Raw genomic sequence first — 20,912 nt, 5'->3', positions numbered from 1 at the left:
TTGTAGGGCCSGTTTCCCAGACACAGATTAYGCATAGTCCTGGACCAAAATGTATTGTACTCCATTAATTATAATCCACATAATAATTCACAMTTCCTGTRGCTGCAGGATWATTTTCCTGCTGTAGCAAACTGGCTCAAATMAAGATCCTACATCTGTATTGTGTTGAAAGATGAGGCCGAGACCAACCACCCTTCTAATCCTTGTGTGGGTGGCTGTGTGTCTCTGTGTCCGTGTAGAGCATCAGTGTCCCTGTATGGTCCTTTCTACACAAAACTGTGGAACCAAATCCTACCTGCCATTTTTAATTAAGTAAACAAAGCTGATTTCCACCCACAAGTCTCTTGGGCATTAAGTTTTCCCTCCATGATATCATCCTGACCGCTGCTGACAACTGGCCTCGGCACCATTTGAGTAAACACTCACCACATAATGGGAATCCTTCCTTAGGAATCTTCTATTCTTCTTTTTTATTTATTTATATATTTTTTGATTTTATGTGTGTGTGTGTGAGCACGCACGTGTGTGAGTGTGCGTGCGCGCACACGCCTTCCTGCACACGCGGTCCTGTGCATGTGTGGTGACTTTTTTTTAGTGTGGAAATTTAGACATCGCAAATGTTTCCATTCAGGACATCAAGGTTGTGGAAACTATGTGGTGGCACTGCATTGGAAGACAAAAACCCACCACTGGATTACATGTGATTTCATTTAAGAAATGAAAGTTGTACGCACTCTTTTATCCAGGTGATTTCCTCTATTACAGAGAAGAAAGTAGCCCCTCTTTTTAGAGGGGACATTTCAAAGGAGGCACTACGAGGTTGAGCTTGTKGCTTGTTGGCAATACAGCGGCTTCCTAAATTGCATTTCATTTGCAAAATCAAATGAGTCTATATTTGATCTTTTTAATGTATTTGTAATCRTTAAGATACATATTTGTTTAACGGGTGAGTTGTGAATCCAACGTAGAGAGTTCAAGCATCCTCACAGTTTTGTCTCTAAATTACATGAGATGATTCTCAAATTGTTCCCACAAAGTCCTAATGAGAATGCAGGAAATTGAGCTGCCTAGTTAATAGTTGTTTCATACGATTTAATAAAAGATCCTTTGGCACCAGTGACATTTCCATGCCACTTTTGACAACCAAATCTACTACCTTGACCTTTCACAAATTGGGCCRGTAAAAMAATCACTGCCAAACAAATCACAATATAAAAATGTACCTCGGCTTGGAAATGTCTAATTAAATAAGTAACTATCTAAATTCAGTCAAATAAAACCCGTTTGTGTGACTTCCTGTAACATTTAGCACAACAATGTGATATGTGACAAGTGGTATAACAGTGATATGATAGGGGGTAATAGAATATGGACTCGTCTCAGATTGTTGCAATGCTGTATGGTATAGCTTTGAATGAACGTGAACCTTTGAGAGTCTATCATCTTCTGTTGAATAATGAAGGTTGCKGRTTTTGATTGGCTTTGTTTGCTATTGGAGCCACAGCTATCTCTCCTCTGCAGCTTTGGGATTCCCCAAAGAGAAGGGACTGGAGAATATGAGAAAACACATAATGTGTGACTTCAGCAATTTCAGAAAGGCGGATTTAAAAAGTATTTTCTTGACTATGGTTAAAGCTTTTTTTGTGCAACATTGTGGTTTGTCCTCAGTAATCTGTTCCGCAGCCAATCAACTAACCAGAGCCTTTTATTGACCCCTTGTGTGGAAGTCAATACGGGAATTTGTTTGTACTGTTGCTACACAATGTGTAAATAAAATGTTAATCGAGAGGCTTAAATGCTGACGCTTAATTAAATAGTTGGATGTCTTTCGATAACCTTAAAGATTCAAAATTGTAAAATACAAATGATTTTCATTTCAAGTATGATACGGAAAATTTGAAGTAATTTGACCAGTTTAAATTGTGTTCCCCACATTTATTGTGTAACTGGTAATATGTTTCAAGTAAATACAATATGTTTATGTAAAATACTTTCCCCATGATTTAAGGTTGTACTTCAACTTATATTTCTTGTTTTAGAGGCTGTTGTGTGACAAGATAAAACAGTAATTCAGATGTATTCTTCATGTCTGTTGTGGGGTTTCTTCATCACATTTAGACCCRATATGTTCCCTGTTTTGCTGTAACACACATTTCTCTTGGGGAGTGAAGAATCCAATTTTTTAAAACCCATCTCTCTCTCTTTCTCTCTCTCTCCCTCKTCCTTCTCTCGTTCTCTTCTTCTTTTCCAGTTAAGAATGTTGTTGATTGCACTTCRGAGTTTGAGGAGTTCTTCGCTAAGCGTAGCAAGCTCCAGGAGGAGAGCCACGTGGTCAGCATCGCTGAGTACCTGCAGCGGGGRGACACTGCCATCATTTACCCAGAAGCACCCGAGGGAGAGGAGCTGTCCCGTCTGGGCACGCCCGAAGCATCTGAAACAAACGGCCAGGAGGAAAATGGTACGAATCCATAGACCAGCCAGGGAGGGCAAGAACAGAACCGGAGACAGGGGCTGTATGTATGAAGCGTATTGGAGTAGGAGTGCTGATTTAGGATCAGTTAGGCCTTTTAGATCACAATGAATAAGATTACATGGACAGGGGGGAGCTGATCCTGGATCAGCACTCTTCCTATAAGACTCTAGCTACATACGTCCCCAGAAGAGAACAGAGCAGCAGTGGTGTGGCTGGACTCTTCTTGGTCTCTGTGGCTCAGTGACATGGGCAGCTGTTGGTCTCACAGATTCTTCACTGGATGCCTCTGTGTTTACCTTCGGTCCTTCAGTCTTTAAGCAGCAGCAGCTGCCAGAGGTCTGAAATAAGATAGTACACCTCCCAGACCCCGGGGGAACAGGGATTGAATTAGAATGGATTTATGATACGTACTTCAGAAATTATGAAAGTGTGGGGGAAAAATGGTATTAAATAAGCCACTTTAAAGCAATTAGGCGAGGGGACTATGGTTAAGGGGAGCAAGGAAGGACGAGGAGGGAGGGTGGGTAAGGTAGTGTTCTTAAAAACCAGGTCAAGGTGCTTTATTTCAGACTGACATTTGTAAAATATCAYTGTAAGATTAGATATCATGTTTAGTTTGTGTCTTAAATCAAAAGTCAAAGAAAAAACACAATTACTTAAGATAAAAGTATGTTATGCAACACATTCTGAAGTGTATAGGTCCATTAAAAGCTAATTCAATTTAGTACGCGTGAACTTTCACGTGTCTTAGTATGTGATATAAAAAAGGAGGGGCAGCGTGTGTGCGTGTGTGTGTGTGTGTGTGCGTATGTGTGCGTGTGTGTCAGGGCATGGATGCCAGCCTGAGACGATGGCACTCTGTAGAGCAGATTGCAGTGATACCTCCCATACCATTCCGGGCAGTACGCCCATTAGCTGCCATTGATTTGCTGACCTTTTGGACCGCTTTCTCTCCCCAACCCCCCTCCCTTTCTCCCCCCCGTCTCCCCTACCCAGACCTGCCACCTGGAACTCCAGATGCTTTCGCCCAACTGTTGACCTGCCCCTACTGCGACCGGGGTTACAAGCGCTTGACATCGCTCAAGGAGCACATCAAGTACCGCCACGAGAAGAACGAGGAGAACTTCGCCTGCCCCCTGTGTAACTACACGTTTGCTTACCGCACTCAGCTTGAGCGACATATGGCCACGCACAAGCCCGGTAGAGATCAGGTGAGGATCATATGCCCTCGTTTTTTTGGGGGGGGTTGCTGTTTTCAATCACTTTCAGGATCATATGCCCCTATCACTTCATTTCTAATGTGCTATGATCCCTTGGAGGAAATTATATAATTTTGATTGGCAGTCATTATTAATTTTTCATGACATTTTGAAGATGCAGATCTTTTAATGGTAATAACTTTAATTGAGGCCCTAAATGGTTTTTTGATGGRCCCGTCTGATARGATTTTGCCGTCTTATGTTCACGATCGAATGATTATGTTAATTTCCAATTTAGACATTTTTTCTGCTCCTTAATTTCACTTCAACTGGTAGATTTTATGTTCTTTAAAATCAAGCATTTCCTGTATGCAGTACTATGTCATACATTCCACCATTTCCTTACATTGCATAAACAYAATCAACATGTACACTTATTATTGAGTCTCACTCACTCTCAATGTATTTTCTTTAATATAAACTAACCTGGGAATTTGTTGGCAATTTCCATGCATCACATCCAACTCCCTGTGTGGAAAAAAAACACCCTCTATTCATAGACGTTACATTTGCTTGCCAACCATGTTTAAAAATAAGTGAATCTGAACAAAACCGGTAGTGACAATTTAAGTCCTCTTGGGGTAAAAGAGAAAGAAGAAAGAGAAATAAAATGTGTTGTGAAGTTAGTGAATCATTGTGTCATCGCTTACAGGCAAGTCCCAATCCCATGTCCCGTGAGAGCTGTCTCTACCTAGGAAAAAATGCCCTCGCCATAAACACCATACAAAATTCTAAAAATAACCTGTAACTCTCCTTATCCAATTAACCAATCAAGAGAAAATGTGTCATTAATACGAGCCAATAATATTTGAATACCCAGCCCATGCGCCCTGACAACAACATCCAACATCCCATCCCATCCCTTCCCTGAGTCATGTAGGATAGCAAGTCCCCCTCCCCKAAAAACACATTTGCTGGTGTTGGTGCCATTGACAATTAGAGTTAGAAAATGATTGTATCTTATTGGCACAACTAAAGTTTACTGCGYTCCTCAGAGGGAAGCAGCGGGAGCCAGAGCAGCTGTTGCTGTTTGTTTACGCAACTCAGCAACATACGAGCGGTGGGGTCCCCGACTTGCGCTTGGCGGCCCCAGCGACAGACAGACCCACTCCCGCTCGATCTTTGAAGGTTGCTGCCGTTTGAACAATCCCTCCCTGTGTCCTCCCTTACGCCATCTGTCTCCCCAGGAATGTGGGTAGAGTCAGCACACCCCAGCAGTTGTCAGGCTGGATCAGGACGCTGGCTGCTTCTTCCTGCTATGCCTCTGCCTGCGTAGCGTGTGTTGCTGAGAGATCTTTTGTGTTGCCTAAGCATTTAACATGTTCACCTCCCACTCAGAATTAATTGTGCACGCCTGGTGTGCCCCCCGTTTACACGTACGCTGTTACTGTTGTTGTTATTACTATTATATTTGGATTTTTAAACAGGCAGAGGCCTCCCCCTGTTTGYATTGCAAATTTGAGGGGCCGCAACTGATGTTTACCTTTGAACAGAGAATCAAGGCCTAGGCCCATCCTATCCAGCATAGTCTACGATTATTAAAGAGACGTTTGAGGATTCAAATGATTAGTGGAAATCTGTTCCAATTAAGACATTTCAACATTTATGGAAATGTAATGTTTCTTCATGTATAATTACTGTTGTATGTAGGTATGTGAAATACAGGGAAGGACTTCTTGTGAAATAGTCAGAATATCTTTTGAGTGATTACCCCAAATTAATAAAAGTAGATCAGATTGCTTGTCTCTAATGAGGGGGAAACTATATTTWAAAAAAGAGCCCCTTTCATTTATTTTATTTTATTGGCTGCCAAATTCTAAAGGCATGCTTCCTGGGCTCGAGAGCCAGGAAATGAAAAGGTATGTGATTCCCTCTGTTATCAGCGCCACTCTTGTACTCTCTCGTTGGAGATGGAAGTAGAAAGAGGCAAGATGGGCTGTGTAGCAACGCGAGACATTTGGCTTGTCGGTCGATTGCACCGAGGGCTGATTGTGATTATTTAGTGAACTCTTTTCCCCCTGTAATGTTGTTWGCAGAACTCATGTCAATACCTGCTTCTTTCTCTATAGCACCAACTGCTGAACCAGGGGGCTGGCAACCGCAAGTTCAAATGCACAGAATGTGGCAAGGCCTTCAAGTACAAGCACCATCTGAAGGAACACCTGCGGATTCACAGTGGTGGGTAGCAAGGGGGCCTGTGCACTCCTCTTTGAATAAGCATAACCTTGATTTAAGACTGTGGTGAACTTCACAGGTTGTACAAAAATTCGATTGCCTTGTTCTTTTCTCTCTCCCACTGTTCCAATGGACGACTTGAGCTACTTTGTTTCCTTCTATCTGCCAATCTCACAATTGKGCAGTTCAGTGTTTKCACTTRAYTTTGGCKTTAATRYAAGGTGTTCATTGTTGATACATTTTCCCTTAGCCCACTTGTATTTAATACATGACAATATGTGTGTTCGTTATCCCGTTCCAAWTGTGTTCATGGCAGATATTTGTAAAAGTATACGTTGTCTCTTTTCAGGTGAGAAGCCATACGAATGCCCGAACTGCAAGAAGCGCTTCTCCCACTCAGGCTCCTACAGCTCTCACATCAGCAGCAAGAAGTGCATCGGCCTTATCGCAGTCAACGGGAGGATGCGCAACAACATGAAYACAGGSTCATCCCCTACGTCAGCCTCGTCCTCCCCCACTAACACCGCCATCACCCAGCTGAGACACAAGCTAGAGAACGGAAACGGAAACGGCAAGCCCCTGGGCCACCACCAGGACCAGAACAACCACCACCTGAACATCAAAACAGAACCACTAGACTTCAACGACTACAAACTCATGATGGCCTCCCATGGCTTCGGCGCACCTGGGCCCTTCATGAACGGAGGGATGGGCGGAAATAGCAGCCCGCTAGGGATCCACTGCTCAGCCCAGAGCCCCATGCAGCACCTGGGGCTGGGGATCGAACAACAGCTCCTGGGCTACCCGTCCCTGAGCAACAACCTGAGCGAGGTCCAGAAGGTGCTCCAGATCGTGGACAACACTGTGTGCAGGCAGAAGATGGACTGCAAACCGGAGGAGATCTCCAGGCTCAAGGCTTACATGAAGGAGCTCGGGAACCAGATCGAGGAGCAGAAACAGGGACTGACGTCACAGGGGGGTCACCAGGTTGGTCTTCCAGTCGTCAGCCATAACGGTGCCACTAAAAGCATCATCGACTACACATTAGAAAAAGTGAACGAAGCCAAAGCTTGTCTCCAGAGCTTGACCACGGACTCAAAGAGACAAATTAGCACTATCAAACGTGAGAAATCCAACCACATGCTAGATTTAGGTACAGAGGATAAGATGCACGAGAACAACATTATGTTTACACCCTTTTCTTGCCAATACTGCAAAGAAGCCTTCCCAGGTCCAATTCCCTTGCATCAGCATGAACGTTACCTGTGTAAAATGAATGAGGAGATCAAGACAGTTCTCCAGACTAGCGAGAACCTTATGCCCACAAAACAGGGGATGTTTACGGAGAAGCATGCCCTCCTGCTCTCGTCCATGCTGTCTGAGAAAAGCCCCATCAACCCATACAAGGACCACATGTCAGTGCTCAAGGCCTACTTCGCTATGAACATGGAGCCCAATTCAGAGGAACTACTGAAGATCTCCATAGCGGTRGGCCTTCCTCAGGAYTTCGTCAAAGAGTGGTTCGAGCAGAGGAAAGTCTACCAGTACGGCACCCCAAGAACTCCACCACTAGAACAACAACGGAACAACCATGCAGATATGGTTCTAGCCGCAAACAACCACAACCACACTCCCACTAAAGACTCAATGGCAGCTAGATCCCCAGTGTCCCTGATCAAGTATAATGACCGGGACCGCAACCGSGACCACCGTATCACGTCCCCCTCCATTGCAGAGCTCCATAACAACGTCAACAACTGTGAGAACCAACTCAGACTCATGAAAGCCAACACGTTCAGTGGACACACCAAACACATGGGTGACCACTCCAAATTGGACCACCTCTCCAGGAGCAGCACACCTTCTCCTTTGAACCTTTCCTCCACATCTTCCAAACACTCCCAGAGTAGCTCATATACTCCAAACAGCCTGATGTCTGAGGACCTGAACCTCAACATGAACCTGTCTGAACAACCACTGGACCTGTCACTGCCAAAGCTCATGAAGGAGCCCAAACACGCCATGACCGTGAAGAGCAGGCCTAAACTAAACAGTATTAARCACCATGACCACTCCAGTGTWCCCTCCCCACGAGAACACTTCGAAGAGCCACTTAACCTGGCCTATCTCAAGAAGGAGTTTGAAGGCAGAGGCCAGAACCACCTCAATGGAGACTTCAACAAAAGCACCAGCCCCTTGTTCGGGATGAACCCCTTCGGTGCCAAACCTATGTACACGTCGCTTCCGCAACAGACCGCGTTCCCACCTGCCACCTTCATGTCTCCAATGCAGGCCAGCATGCCTGGGCTGAGGCCATACCCAGGGCTGGATCAGATGAGCTTCCTACCACACATGGCCTACACTTATGCAACAGGAGCAGCTACCTTTGCTGAAATGCAGCAGCAGCAGAGGAGAAAATACCAGCGAAAGCCTGGTTTCCAGGTAAATAGATAAGCCACTTGTGGTTTAGTTTTTAAGCCTCCGGTTTATCCTCTCTCTCTCTCCCCATCTTTAACCCCCCCGCCCCTCTCTCTCTCTCTCTCTCTCTCCCCATCTTTAACCCCTTTCTCTCTCTCTCTCCCTTTCTCTCTCCTCCATCTCTACCCCCTCCCCCCTCAAATTCTCTAAAATGATCTGCTCATTGTGCCACTAATTAAAAGGTACTCTAATGAGCTCAAATGCTCACCTGCAGCACATTGAACCAGGGAGAACACAGTCAGGTAGATAACCAGCTGTCAAACGAGCCTGGAGTTGTTCAGTTCTCCAAGCAGGCTCATTAGCGATATCAGCATATAATTGCCGTTTCAGAAGAGGTTATGATGTGGGGATTCAGTTGTTGCCAGAACTCCACCGTGAATTGTCCTTAACGCAGAGTGCAGGCAGCATCACGTCTCCAGCTGTTCAGTGTAGTCTATTCCAGAGTAAAACTAGACTACGTCCCCTTTAAAATCAATCTCTCAGCCTAGTTTATTTTGAGTTTTTTTTCCTTAGGTGTTTTGTGTTGTGAATTGTGTGAGGGAAATAGTGTACATGATCTGTGCAATGGGAAAAGGGTAAGCCCCGGAGCTGCAACACAGCGCCGAGGATCTGACTCACAACTCCAATTCTCAGCCACTTTCTTGTATTTTATTTGAAAGAGATTAGCACTCTAAAGCCAAAATGAGTTTCTACACGCAGGTTAATAATGCACAGGCTCCATGTTCATTCCCACTGAATGCTGAAGGCTGTTTAACATAGAGGGAACCATTTTGATAAAAAAAGTATTAATAATGTTTCCTATTCTAAGTTATTAAATTAGATTTTTTTTTATACAGCTACGGGCATTTAGCTCAAATTGATGGCGGAATGATAGTGGCTCTGTTCTTTAAAAACAGTGTAAGAAAGAAAATGTCCCCGCCAAAGGAATCCTTGTCAGACCAGAGCGAGCACTTCTTAATGAGAGCAATGGTGCTTCTCAATATTGGTCATTTAGAACACCTCTTGATTTAATCATTATGAGTTGGAAATTAGAAGAGTATGACAATATGCCCCGCAAAGGGCTTTCTCTTATTGTTATGACCTTCTAATGTAATAATATTTCCCCCCAATTAATTTAAGTCTATGCCTTTCGGGTTCATTTTCCCTTATAAAGAACAGATACATATAGACTTAAAACTCTTTCATGTATAAAATTAGACTGATGTGGATTCAAATATATGGAGATTTTTTTTTTAATAACATTCAGGGTAGATTCTCAACCATTACAATGTAGTCTTGCCTTTTATATATTCATTTGTGTATTTACACCTGAGCTCTGTATTGGAGTGTTCGTAATTAGGTCAAACAGTAAGTTCCATTCTGTCTTTCATTCAGGCAAACATCAGGAGGTACTAAATTTAGTTGACATGTGTGGATTGATAAATGTGTCKTTTTCTAGGGGGAGCTGCTAGACGGAACAGCAGATTATATGTCAGGACTGGATGATATGACCGATTCAGACTCCTGTCTGTCCCGGAAGAAGATTAAGAAGACAGAAAGTGGTATGTACGCGTGTGACTTGTGCGACAAAACATTCCAGAAGAGCAGTTCCCTCCTAAGACACAAATATGAACACACAGGTATATACTGTTCTGGAACACTTATTTTACCCCACTGCTTTTATTTCTAATGTTTTGTGTTACTAAACCCTTTCAAATTGTTTCATTTGGTTTATTCCCCGCTTCTTTCTTGCTTTGTTCTTTTTCAGTTGTATGTAAATCGAGACCTAACTTGTTTRTTCATTGACAGGGGTGAGGAGATATACTTACTAAAATATGTAGAGCAAGACATTACATTTTCGGGGTTATGGCAGAAATACCTTTCTCTGCGTATATAAGCTCCATACTTAAATCAAAATGGGGTAGAAAGTTCCTAGCTAAATGTTGTGTCATTGCTTTGCATAATGCATGAGGGCACTGTCTGAGGTAAATGTCATCCTTGGCCGTTTCTAATTATATCCATCACATGCTACTTGATTAACCCTATTATGTTGTGCAAAACACACTAAGCGCACCCACATTTAACTAATAAAGAGACAGAGACAGACCGCTGACAGTATCACTTGACCAAAACGGTRCTTCGTTGACTATCACTCTAATCAGTGACAGATCGGTTTAACCCATTGAACATTTGTGTGTTGATGATTATTTWATTTTTTTGACACTTCTCACAACTAAACTCTTTCACTAAGTTGCGTCATTCTTCACACACAGGACTATGTGCAGCACGCAGCAGAACATGCTTGATGTAGCCTGCAGTTAATCTGGTTGTTGTATTAGCAGGTGTGTGTTGCAAGAACGGCAGTTATGGAAAGTGTCGAAGGCATTCCAGGGCTATTTGTGGCTAGGAATTGGCCAGATGTGTTTGGTGTCTGTGCTTTGTGGCACAAGTGGCGTCACGAGCAGATTGAAATGCCAAAGGAGAAACTCTGTCTTATGATTTGTGTCAGATAGACTGTTATATTTCCGGATGTGCTGAGGTGTAGCAAATTCAAAAGGGGTGCAACTGTCCCCGACTCCCCACCCCATGATATACACCATGACCAGCCACCATCGCTGGCTGCTAGGAGAGTTTTTATTTAGCCAGATCATTTGGTAGCATGATGTAATGAAATTTCACTCCATCAATGTAGGGCGGCTCGAGTTTCTCGTCTCACACTTTTGCATTCAGGGTGTCCCGTCTTACACGGTGAGCAGAGTAGAGATGAGTCCCAATATAATTGAGGGACAGAGGCGTCTAGAAAGTAGAATTATTCTTCTGAGATTATCAGGGTAGCCATAGGAGTCTCTCGTTCAATTTTCATCTCCTATTTGTTTACTTATTTYTCACAGCTTTCTGTTTGTTTAGTTTGTGGTGGTTTATTTACGTTGCATCCATCAGTGTGGCACTTACGCCGAAAATAAGTGCTTGTGATTCTGTTCCTCCATGCTTTAGCGATAGGAGGGAATTTCATAGTGTAAACACATGACAGACCCTGTGGTTTATTTAAGCTGTTTATCTCCTCATTCAGAATAAACAAYTAAGTTATGACAAAGTTAGCATTGATATTGTAATGATAGTTCAAGTTGCTTCGTACCATTCGAYTCATCTGAATGTACTTTTAGTTTGTGTTTGTTCTCCTCCTGATGTTTATAATTGTGTGAAATGTAGTAACAACGTAGCGAGCTGGGAAACTCATGTCTGCTTTCCTCTCCCTTTGTGTCTCCTCAGGTAAACGGCCACACCAGTGTCAAATCTGCAAGAAGGCATTCAAACACAAGCACCACCTCATAGAACATTCACGACTGCACTCGGGCGAGAAACCGTACCAGTGCGACAAGTGCGGGAAGCGCTTCTCTCACTCGGGCTCCTACTCCCAGCACATGAACCACCGTTACTCTTACTGCAAGAGGGAGGCCGAGGAGAGGGAAGCGGCCGAGAGAGAGGCCCGGGAGAAGGGCCACCTAGAGCCCACAGAGCTACTATTGAGCCGGGCCTACTTACAGGGCATGACTCCTCAGGGCTACCCCGACCTGGAGGAGCGCGAGGGCATTCTGAGGGAAGGAGGGATGAACGGAGGGATGAACGGAGGCATGAGAGATCGTCAGAAGGAAGTTGAAGGAACGTACGCGAAAATAGGACGTAGGGAAGAGGATTTTGAGGAGGAGGAAGAGGAGAGCGAGAACAAGAGCATGGACACAGATCCAGACACGTTGAGGGATGAGGAGGAGAACGGCGAGCACTCAATGGACGATAGTTCGTTGGACGGGAAAACAGAAACCAAATCGGATCACGAGGACAATATGGAGGACGGCATGTAATAAAACTACTGCATTTAAAAAGCTTCCCATCTTACTTTTCTGTTCAGTATTGTTACCTGCTTGGTTTTAAAACGCTGCTGAGTTGAAGCTGTACATGCACGTGCCTGAAGCTTCTAGGAAGCTTTGTATTGAAGGACTCAAGGGGTGGTGGTTGTATATGTCTGCCCAAGGAGACATTGATTTGAAGTTTGATTTTGGGGTGGGGTGGGGTGGGGGGGGAGAATTGTGGAAGAAGAGGCTGCATTATGCAAAAATGAAAAARGAATAAATTAATACATTTAAAATATTGTACAGTATTAAGGCCTAAAAATATGTGTGGTGCTAACATCCTAAAAACTCTGTGTTCCATAGTCTTTATAGCACAAACTAGTGACTTGTACAAATTGCACTTCGCTTCTATAATCACTACAAAAATAATAAAAAAGTATTGCCTATGTATATATTTATACAGTGTTGAAAAAAGKAGTAGTSWCCACYCTACAGTCCATCAGTTGTATTACTTATCTTTCACTTAATGTGTTGTCTATAGTTTTGCCCTGTRGTCAGGCCAGCTAGCCACACAGTTTTAGGCCTCKGKATTTCTCTGTGAAGGAACTTAACAGATATTACCTGTTTGATTTTAAGATAKTGAAGTCTTAAAGAGACCTTGAAATGAAGGGYAAACGGTTTGYCAGTACAGTACAGTAGATGGAAGGATCGTGTGAACAATMAAGGAGAAAGCCTTTGTAAGGTGTTTTTGATAAGAAAAAGCCTTATATGCAAACCTTTTAATCTGTGTGTTTCTGCAAGTGCCATCCTTGTATTGTGTGAAAGGAGGGTGACACARGTTACCTCTTCACCAGCTTCGGTATTAAGAGATAGCTCACCTTGKTCTTTSAAGCACCCATGTCAGTATTAGMACACTAGGCAGCAGRTCCTTAGTTTACATATGTCTGTGCAATTTTCAGGTTTATTTCATTAACTTTTGTCAGTATTACACCAAACYATTTTTTGAAACAACAAAATTGCATTCATTTTGTTTGTAGGTTGAATAACATTTTATTTATGTGGCCCATTTTATATTTCCTAATTTTATTTATTTCATACTGTAGTGTACAGTATTATAGTTCTTCAATATATAGATATATTTTAGTAAAAATGAACTTGGCGTTGATCATTGGGGCAAATTTTACGTAAAGAGAGCATTTATTGTGTTTTGAAACATTAATTGTGAAATGCGAATTTTCAACTATATTATTTTGTTTTATTTCCTTTATTTTCCAATTACTGGAAATTCCAAATTTGGGAACTTTTATACAATATTGTGAAAACACTGTATTTTTAACGAAAAAAATTCCACTTTCTTCATCTTTTTTTTTTTTTGCTAAAAAAATGAAGAGGGACTGTTAAGATACAATGTATGACACCATGACTGAAGAAAATCTTTCCTGAAATGTCTTTGTAAAAGTATTATTGAATTTTTAATTTGTAATTTCTCTTGGAAATGACCATGCTCGAATAAAAGTAGCCAAATTACAGAACACAAATGCCTTATGTTTAATTTTTTTTTCGTGCTTTTGTAGCAGTGCTCGAGAACCACATAACTACACCTGTCACTCAGAAAAAGACCCACAATCCCCCAAAATTGTATAGTTTGCCTCGTATGATTTCAACTTTTCACATACTGAGTCACACAATAATTCATTATTTTCAATACTTTTATAACATTCAATAGACTTAATGATTGTTTAATGACAGTCACATTACCAAGAGAGAAAAAAAGCAAAGAAACAAATTTAGTCATTAAAATGAAAAGGTGGACGCCAGCTACTGTAAAAGTACTTTCGTGTGAAGATACTTACAGCTATTAACCGCTCACACTGCATATGCAGATTCAAAGCAACATCAAAAGGCTGAGATGAAAGGGAAAAGGTTGAGCAATGCCAAACGCAGAGCATGCTTTGCATATTCCAATTTTCATATTGATCCTGATGCCATCTGATCATTCGGTGCTATCTCACAGATAAAAGGGGAGGTCTTAAACGATTAGCCATTGAATTTAACCATCTACTGTTAACTGTTCGGGGCGATTAAGAATGCAACGCTTCCACAGAGATCAGAGGTAAGGAGGAGATACCTTCAAGGAGGATAGAACACTACAGGTGGAATGTATTTGACACATTCTAGAACCTTCCGCGCCACAATAAGGAAGGTCATGACGTTAGGAGGGAAGTTGTACTGTTATTTGTTTCGCCCCAGTCAATCATTTTGCAGTAAAGAACAATTTCCTTTTCAAACTTCATTTGAAAATACTTAACCGAGCTAGTCGAATGTTTGGGAGGAAAAAACACCTKATGACAACATGCTGTTACAGTGACTCTTAATAATGGCATATTGCCGTACGTTTTGGCCAGATTGGTGGTGTGTTTGGAACATATGAACTCTGATGACTCATCCCTGGTTTTAGGTATAGACTCAGACATTAAGTGTAGATTTTGCCTTCAGGGTGTGCAATTTGCTTCCATTGATATCTCCGAGTCTTACTATGGTTACATTACTTAATGTTGTCATTGGCTCAACACATACTGTACCTCGCTGACATGTTATATAGGGCAACTTTATGGCCCTTGGCATTCCCAAGTTCTCAGATGAGAAGGAAAATAAAATAGAAGTGTGTACCACTGAACTGATTTATTTTTTATTTTCAGTAGAATTAACTCTGAATAAAGGATACGCAGCTTATTTCCAAAACGTTTAGTTAATTTCCAAAACATTTAGTAAACATATAGCAAAAAAAATAAGAGGAGGTTGATGTAGGATCCAGGATATATCCAGGGTAAGAGAGGTAGAGAGGAGAGCTCAGACTTTTGACCTCATTAAATTATTTACATATCCCCATATGCTGCCCATATCATTCTCAGGGCGTAMGAAGGACGGCCCCTGTGAAGAAGGCCCAGACCTGGCACTGGGAGAGAGAAAGTTCACAGGCAGGCAGGCAGGAGAAGCACAAGTGACCAGTAGGGATTAGCCAATCAGAGTGTCAGAAGAGCAGCCAGCTGTTAGCTGTTCAGTCTGGCCCAAGCAGAAAGAGACCCAGAGCAGGTGGTGCACCAGTGTGCCAGTGGTGGGACAAAAACAGACAAAAAAAATGATGATAATAATAATAATAAAAGAAAATCATCCAACCAGACCTATATCCTTATTGAAGGGCAGAGTCCCTCGTGAAGTTTGTGCTCCAATGCACTGTTGAGAATGATGGCAAGCCAAGGAGTTCTCAACTTTTTAAATGTGTTGCATATCATGAAAGGCTACACCATCTGCGACAAAGATGCTAACACACATGGATTTCTGCCTGATGATGTAAAATACTCGATTTAGCAAAAGGGCTGTAACACAGGAAAACTTCACCGACCGAAAAATTCAACTGTAAATGTTTAGTATGCATTGACCACAATACATTATTTACCAATAACATACAATTCGGACATATTTCAACATTATCTCATGCATTGATTTCCAAGATAAAGTATCAGGACAAGCAGACTGAATACCATCACTCTCAGTTGAGGGAGTACTAGAGGTCCAAGCCTGCCCTGCCTGCATTCCCTACTCTGATGAATGCAGCAGGTGCAGAGTGGAGAGGAGGCAGGCGAGCAGTAAAGGGCACAAAGACAACAATGCTCTCCAAAATTGGAGGGGGTTGGGCATTGTGTGGAGCAAAGAACGATGCATAGACTTTTATTATTTTGCATGTATTATTTGATGCACTTGTTCACAACCCCTAGCAGCATAGTTGACGTGGTATGGAAAGGAGGCATGGCAGGAACAGCAGGCGTTGTATGTAAGTAAGCTAAGCTTATTTCGACTATGTTGGTCTTGTGATATGGTGAGTTGGACCCTCCTCCCCCAGTCCATCAATACACTCTCATACCATAGCAAATCATTGCCCTACATAGAGAAGGCACACTGTTGTTGAATCAATGTTACACATTGATACAGTTTTCAGGGAGTTTCTCTACCAAGACTTTCTTTCTTTTTGTTTGTTTTTCTTCTCTTGCAAATCAGTCTGCACTGTTTATCCATCCATACTTTCCCCCTTTATAAAAATCTCTCTCTCTCTTCTCTTCTCTCTCTCTCTCTCTCTCTCTCTCTCTTCCTCTCTCTCTCTCTCTCTCTCTCTCTCTCTCTCTCTCTCTCTCTCTCTCTTCTCTCTCTCTCTCTCTCTCTCTCTCTCTCTCTCTTCTCTCTCTCTCTCTCTCTCTCTCTCTCTCTCTCTCTCTCTCTGAGGGGAAAGTGATTATGTGTTTTGCCAAACGCGTTTGTGGAATCTTTGATATGCACAAACACAGATTCTAATGCGAAGCAACAGCGGCTTTGGCTGACGGGTGATTAGAATGCTGGATCATGGCTGTGTCTGCAGGGCCTCAGCTGGGTACAGGGAACATCACTCATTACACATTTCTAGGGGAGTTTAATTCGTGCTAGGCCCAGCATGCCGGTGTAGGTGTAATCATATCTATTTAAATTACTGGTCAGTTTTGGCCGACGACAATGATAATCTCCGWTGCCATAGGACAGGAGGATGGGATGATTCCGAGGTGATTAAACTATTGGCCAAAACAAAGTGACACTTCTTTAACATTATCAATGAAACGGTTAACCACATGATCCCATCACCGTATAGGGTGATTAGGCTATAGTAGCCTGGTTTCTGAAAGCTAGCGATCACCTTRAGGGTTTTCTGTACAAAATTTGACCAGGGATATTAATTTCAATGGGGCACAATACTCCGTCACAAATTATAGTGATCCTTTCAAGATGGGCACATGCATTTTTTATGAAAGGCATCATGCGAATGGTGGATGACTGCCTAGACTTTCATATCACTAATATGTTACTGTCCTCTTGACTTAATTAAACATGGTCCCCACTATTTTTGACAGGAAAATATCTCTATTTTAATGAGATACTTCACCGCCAGACAAAAAAAGGACGATGTAATTCAAAGTACGGTTCATGTAGTCATTTAACTCTCGCAAGACTCATTGTCTGCTTGCCCTCCTTTCTGATGTCAAGCTATGATTTGTACACAGCCTGACTGATAGTAAACAGGGTATTGTTAATAGCTAGAATGATTGAAGCTCAAATGTTCGTATGGCCTCTCTAACCCCAGTACAACGTTTAGCGCTGGCTCTGAAGAGGCCATTGGCAATTAATTTATGAGGTTAGTACATGGTAGGTATATGATTATGCACGGTGTATAAGTCCCTGAGTTAATGGGCTGTTTTTACACTGCACACTCTGGAAATAGATAATTATGCCATTGAGGGAGCCGAACCTTTGCAGCCCAAACCTTTTTTTGTTGGATTGAAATGTATGCAATTTTACATATATGTAATTTCTTAAAGCAAGCATTCACTCCTATCCTACTGGGATTAGGCCTAATGACAGCAGTTAATTATATTAAGTGTAATTTTTTTTAAACAGTTCACGAACTGCAAATTATACTTAAAATCACTCCTTAATGATCTTAACAGTAATTAAATAGCTTAATATCTCAAGAAAAAGGAAAGAATATAACAAACATTGTTGAGATAAAGCACTTTTTCGGGAGTATAATTTCATTCCATGGACATGTATGTATGCTAGTGTTGATCATATCACATAATTATCATCGATTCGTTAGGTTGAAGTGGCTATCTAATACAACGACATGCTTCAATAAAATAAGTCTTTGGAGCACATTGTTCTGTTTGAAGGAGACTGTATGATAAAGTGTAGCTGGGCACCTATAACACTGACCAATTATGGACTAATATTGTTATAGCTAAAGAGATTGATGTACTTTGTGATAGAGACGGACCGAAAAGTAACTTTATTAACTGAACTGCCCATCTTGTAAAGGCAGTGTCTGTGTCTCTCTTTCTTTTTGAGATAGGGACAGTGTCATCTGCTTGTAAGCATATATAAATATTGTACTCAAAGGAATTCATTTCAGCCATCTTCTATGGATGTCAGTGGAACAAACCTGGCTGATAATGCCGAAAGTGGCGAGGCTGGTGAACATAGTAATAATCCCCCATGGCTAATATCTATTTCCTAGCGCTCAGCTCTGCGAACAAGAGAGATTCATAATATGTATTTGGCTCCCAATAATTAGGTATTTTTCCTTTTATTTAATGATTAGCTTTATTGTAAGGCCMGCACTTTTGAAGTGTAATGATACTTGACTCATGCTGCAAAGTCCTGTGTCATTCTTTTGCTTTGAAACCTTAATCTGCACAACGTTTAAAGTTGCCTCCCCTTTATGAGATCAAAGACCCCCGAGAAATGATTATTCAATCATAGGCTGTTACGTAAAACCACAAAAACGGTATTGTAAAAGTGTTTTTCTCACTCTAAAAAGGAAGGTTTTGAGGCTGTAGCGCCAACTTATTCACTGGGTATAATATTATGCATACTTCATTTGCATGTCATTTCATGTGGTTAAACTGTATTTATGTAAAGGAATTCATTCTATATTTTGTCTGCCAGGACATGCAGAAAGCCTTTGAGTAGGCTACTAGTACTAGATTACTAATTCATGGAGGGTTTGTAAGGTGGACACCTGTATCACTAACCTTCAATATCTACAGTATATCTTTCTTCTAAAATATACTGTATGCTTCCTTCATGTAGAGATACGCTTGACTGGTTGTCAATATCAAGCAGGTTCTGATTTAAGGGTTGTAAGTATATTTTTGACCTATCTCGTATCAGCTGTAAATGAGACCTAGTTGTGGTTGTGAGCGTACATCATCACTAATCACCTAGAAATATGTGTGGACAAGAAGAAGAGGAAGGGGGGAAAAAAACATGATTTATTTGATAGAAAGCCAGACCCCCTCTGCTTTTCTCACTTGTAATCATCTCCACATTTGCACGGGAAAAGCTAGCGATGGCTGTGTGGGTGTTGTTTTTACTTCATTAAAAACCAGGGTTTGTGAATCCCAGAGACCTCTCACGCCAGAGACGTGATTCAGCACTGAACCGTTTCAAAAAGACGTTGGTTGTGTCTGTTAAGACTGGAGTTGAGTCGAATGAGAAGAATGTTGGGAAGTGCCTCTGTGCCATGTTTGTGCTGTGTTTGTGCTGTGTTTGTGCTGTGTTTGTGCTGTGTTTGTGCTGTCTTTGTGCTGTGTTTGTGCTGTGTTTGTGCTGTGTTTGTGCTGTGCCGATGGGGATACCAGAGCGAAGTGGGTGGTGTGGCCCACCATGGCAGCCGCTAGCTATCTGCAGGGACCAGGCTGTACCGCTGCGGTAGCTGAGATTGTTCTGTGTGTAACAAAGCCAGTCTTACTGTAACTCTCCATGTCTGTCCCGTGTGTAATATGAGACATGACCTTCCAGGGAACACTTTTAATGGGATCCATCCATAGACGGGTGATGCTCCACAGCCCTCTGTGTGTGCCGATGCCTTCAAAATGAATGCGTTTACACAGTTAAGACATGCACATTCAATTGAAACATGATAACTTCCACCGGAGGGACTACAGCTGAATAGAGAAACAATGCTGCTTTTAGATATTTGCTAGTGAACTATCCACATTATGTGGATTTATAACAACACGGCATTTTCTATATTTTCAATGGGTAACGTTGCTTAATTAGATGCACAATTTTGTCATGCTTACAATGTTGACATGTAACTGTTGAGTCCAATCACGCACACACTATCTCTCCGGGGGACTGCTTGTATTGCTGACGTCTTTCAAGCGGAAGTTAGCCAGTGAGTGGACAGGAATGAAGTTTGTTGAGTTGAGTGTCTCCTCCGTCCTTCATTTAAGTGATCAGTGGAGCTTCAATCTGCTGTCTCCCCCGAGAGGGACTTTAATGGGGGGATACTTCATCTACTTCCTCTGGTGTCCTACGAAGGCATATCCTAATTAGCCCTGTGGTGAGATTGCATCACTGTTGACCTCTGTAGTGTCAGGCCCAATTGGGGATGACGTAGTGGAAGGCCGCACTTCCCCGTGTGGATGGGTGGATCGGGCAGACAAGTGGGTCAGACTCAGGACTGGTCAAAGTGACGATACATGGTATGGCAGTGATGCCATGACGGCGTTGACCCATTGGAGCCATGGTCAGGCAACCTCGTTTTCTGTCTGCCCATATACAGGGCATGCATACCCATAGGGCACATGAGTCAATGGTGTGCCAGCTTGATAAGGGTGATACGTTTGGTTCATGCCATCTCGCTGGACCTTCTATCTGCATAGGTTGTATTTGCAAGGGCAGTTTCTATTATAATGACCTTACAATGACTAGTGGATGAGATTTATATTCTATACTGTAACTCTGGTCATAGGTGGTATCGTAGTACTTCATAAATGGTTATCTTTTCTATCTTGTCAAAGGTATTATCTTCATGGTGATAAAAAAGCCTTCTTTAACCCCCTTCATTTACCCTGATTGAAGTGGATCATAGCTTTCACCTGGGTTCACCTGGTCAGTCTGTCGTGGTAAGAGCAGAGTTCCTAATGTTTTGTACGCTCAGTGTACGTATATACAGTACAGAAAGTGAATCTGGTAAARGTCCAAAGCATCTTCAATTTGTCAGAACAACAGTCTTTCTGCAAGACAACGACACTCACTCCATGTWGATAGGATACAGGCTATCCATGAATTCTGGGAATTGAGTTGTCAGAAATAGAATCGGAGCACCGTACA

The 20,912-nt window shown here is 42.2% G+C and overlaps 1 protein-coding gene across 3 annotated transcripts in view; it reads left to right on the top strand.

Moving 5' to 3' along the window:
• zeb2b (zinc finger E-box binding homeobox 2b) overlaps positions 1 to 12,320 on the top strand; it is a 75,235-nt gene extending 62,915 nt beyond the window's left edge. For 2 of the 3 annotated variants that reach the window (XM_023997787.2, XM_070445968.1), the window contains 6 exons: positions 2,252 to 2,458; positions 3,470 to 3,684; positions 5,802 to 5,910; positions 6,257 to 8,349; positions 9,824 to 10,004; positions 11,635 to 12,320. In XM_023997787.2, the coding sequence (XP_023853555.1) occupies positions 2,252 to 2,458; positions 3,470 to 3,684; positions 5,802 to 5,910; positions 6,257 to 8,349; positions 9,824 to 10,004; positions 11,635 to 12,224 (3,395 nt within the window). In that variant the 3' untranslated portion in view covers positions 12,225 to 12,320. The remainder of the gene's footprint in view (positions 1 to 2,251; positions 2,459 to 3,469; positions 3,685 to 5,801; positions 5,911 to 6,256; positions 8,350 to 9,823; positions 10,005 to 11,634) is intronic. The other variant, XM_023997789.2, reaches the window with a different exon arrangement.
• The last annotated feature ends 8,592 nt before the right edge of the window (positions 12,321 to 20,912 follow it).

Source organism: Salvelinus sp. IW2-2015, linkage group LG12 (genome assembly GCF_002910315.2).
Source record: "Salvelinus sp. IW2-2015 linkage group LG12, ASM291031v2, whole genome shotgun sequence".
NCBI classification, from domain to species: Eukaryota; Metazoa; Chordata; class Actinopteri; order Salmoniformes; family Salmonidae; genus Salvelinus; species Salvelinus sp. IW2-2015.
Note: the sequence above shows the minus strand (reverse complement) of the source record. Positions and strands in the feature narration are given on the sequence as shown.